Raw genomic sequence first — 2,887 nt, 5'->3', positions numbered from 1 at the left:
AAGAATATATAATGTATTTCCTTTATTTATAATTTAATGACCTCGTAATGTAAAGTTCAATGTCCTATTAATTCATATTTTAACGTATGTTTTTGATAATCAACATGAAAATCGAATTAAAGGCAGTCGCCGCAAAAACTGTAATGTCGGTAAGGTGGAGACATTCCTTTAGACCTTTAACGAGACGAAACTTTTGCTTATGATTGTGAGTGATTCTCGATCATGACCTCTCTGCTGGAAGACTTTGGGACAAAACAGTTGCGTTTGTGCAAAACCACGCAAACAGTAAGGATAAAATTGTATTTTTGTTTATTGGATATTAAACATAATAATATTTCTTAATGCAGGTTTACCTTAAAAATATATTTTTTTTAATTCTGTATATTTTTTATCAACAAAAAGTGAGTGATTCTTAATTATATCATCTCTGCTTGAAGACTTCGAGACAAAACAGTTTTGTTTTCGCAACACCACGTTTAGAATAATGATACAATTTCGTGGTTTTTTCAGTTTTTTCCATCTCGGGTCAGGGCAGGAGAGGGGGTAGCGTGAACTCAGGTAAGAGTAGCATAGTCTGATTTCTGAGTGGATACCGTTTCGGAATAAACGGAAGAGAGGAATAGATGACGCCCACCCACAAGACTTCAACTCTAGCCTTTTGTTGCACTGACTAATTACCAGTTATTACCTGCGAACAAACAGGCAGGTTTTCGTAAATATCTCAGTTTCGATTTGAATAGTTACATTTTCTGTTAAAAGAAAATTAATTTCAGCAGCAACAAAATTCAACAGATGGGAAGCATTTTTAACTGAAATAATGAATTTTCAACTGAAATAGATGAATTTTAAATCGAAAACATGAGTTTTCAAAAAAAAAAAAGATAATTTGTTAATCAAAATTTGAATAGTTCAATTTTTGTCTATGAAAGTAATGTTCAACCAAAGAGTTGAAATTTTAACTGAAATAATGGAATAATTACATTTTCACTTAAAAATTAACATATTTCAACTAAAACAAATTTTTTGTTAAATAGTTACATTTTTGAACAAAGTTATGATTTTTTCACTAAAATTATGAACGTTTTACTAGAATAATTGAATTTTCAACCAAAAAGATTAATCTTTAACTAAAATGATTGCATATGTAAGTTGAATAGATCAATTTTAAATCAAAAAGATGAAATTTTAACAAAAGGGGTTAACTTTAAACTGGAATAGTTTAATTTTTAAGCAAAAAGTGAAGTTTAAAACAAGAATATTAATTTTTCAAACAAAAAAATTAATTTTCTACAAAGAAACAGGTTTTCAAAAGAATACATGCGTTTACAACTAAAGAGGACAATTTTGCAACCACATAGTTGAATTTCGAACTAAGAAAGATCAATTTTCAACCTCAAAGGGAATAGTAAAATTTTCAGTTTAAAAGATTATTTTTCAACAGAACTGATGAATTTTCAACTAAAATTCTGACTTTACAACTAGAAAAGATTAACTTTATACCAAAAAGATGAATTTTCCACTATAAAACGCAAATTGTCGATTAAAAAATTGAATAGTTACGTTTTCAGTTCATAAAATTAATATTCAACCAAAGAGCTAAATTTTAAATAACAATAGGAGAATATTCAATTGAACAAGTTACATTTTGAGTTAGAAAAAAATAATATCAACAAAAAAACTCATTTGAAAAAAATAGTTACATGCTCAAACAGAGTGATAAATTTTCATCTCAAATTATAACTCTTCAAACTGGAATAGTTGAATCTTGAGCCAAAAAGATGAATTTTCTACCAGAATGGTGAATCTTTAATTAGAATATTGAAATTCTCAACAAACAAGACAAATTTTTAACAAAGAAGGTTAATTTCCATCAAAACAGAACTAATAAAAAAGAAGGTAATTTGCAAACAAAGATTGAAGAGTTAAATTTTCTGTTAAAAAAATGTACGTCAAACCAAAGAACTGAATTTTTATTTGCGATAATGTATTTTCTTCAAATAAATTTTCAACTAAAAATGATCAGTTTTTGATGAAAAATAGAATAGTAAAATTTCAGTAAAAAAAATTAAAGAATGTTTTCCACAACATAGTTAAATACAGTGATATACATCAACTTTTGTAAATGAAAAATCATTGTTATTCAATTTTATATCCCAAGATAAAAAGAAAAATTAGCACGCTCTCGAAAAAATCCCCTAACTCATCCAAATGAGAAGGTATTGGTTTTATGCGAAAAGTTAATTTCGCGGATCCCATCAAATTTCAATATTTTGAGATCCCCTGGGTCAAAAAAAAATAGTTTTTACATCGATGTCTGTCTGTCGTCGTTGTTTTTGTTGCTGTAGTTGCCGCTGTTTTACTTCTTGTCGATGTCGTTGTACTTTGTAAACACAGTAACATTTGAAGGAATTATTTAATTGGATTCGCCCTTGGCATACTTTGTATGGGTATGAAAAAAAGTACGAGTTCGTTAGCCAGCTTTTTTCGAAGAAATTTTAAAAAGGTAGAGTATTTTGAAAATTGTTGCGATCACTTATTTTTAATATTTGAAAATGCTAATAAAAAATCGAAAACTTACATTTTTTGCAAAAAAAAACAATAACTTTATTTTCTAGAAAACATAGCAAGATACGAAAAGAGATAGATTGACGATAATTGTCAACTTGTAAAAGAATAGTAAATTTTTCAGGAATTACTTTTTTGTAGGATAAATAGTATTTCTTTTATTTTTGAAAACAACATTGAAAATAGAAAATTTAACTTGAGTGCAACAATATAAGATACGAGAATAAGTGAGCCAAAATTTATTCAACCAAAAAAGATATTAAAATTTTTTACGAATATTTTTCTGATAGGAAGCGTAGTTTTTTTTATTCGTAAAAAACGA

General features: G+C 27.4%; 1 protein-coding gene across 1 annotated transcript in view; it reads right to left on the bottom strand.

Annotated features, from left to right (window-relative positions):
- Positions 1-659: 659 nt before the first annotated feature.
- LOC117177735 (protein NDRG3-like) overlaps positions 660-2,887 on the bottom strand; it is a 443,874-nt gene continuing 441,646 nt past the window's right edge. The window contains exon 8 of the mRNA XM_033368635.1: positions 660-688. Coding sequence (XP_033224526.1) covers positions 675-688 — 14 coding nt within the window. The 3' untranslated portion in view covers positions 660-674. The remainder of the gene's footprint in view (positions 689-2,887) is intronic.

The sequence above is a fragment of the Belonocnema kinseyi genome, chromosome 8, assembly GCF_010883055.1.
Source record: "Belonocnema kinseyi isolate 2016_QV_RU_SX_M_011 chromosome 8, B_treatae_v1, whole genome shotgun sequence".
Classification (NCBI taxonomy): Eukaryota; Metazoa; Arthropoda; class Insecta; order Hymenoptera; family Cynipidae; genus Belonocnema; species Belonocnema kinseyi.
The sequence above is the reverse complement of the archived record's forward strand: the minus strand, read 5'-3'. Positions and strand labels throughout refer to the sequence as shown.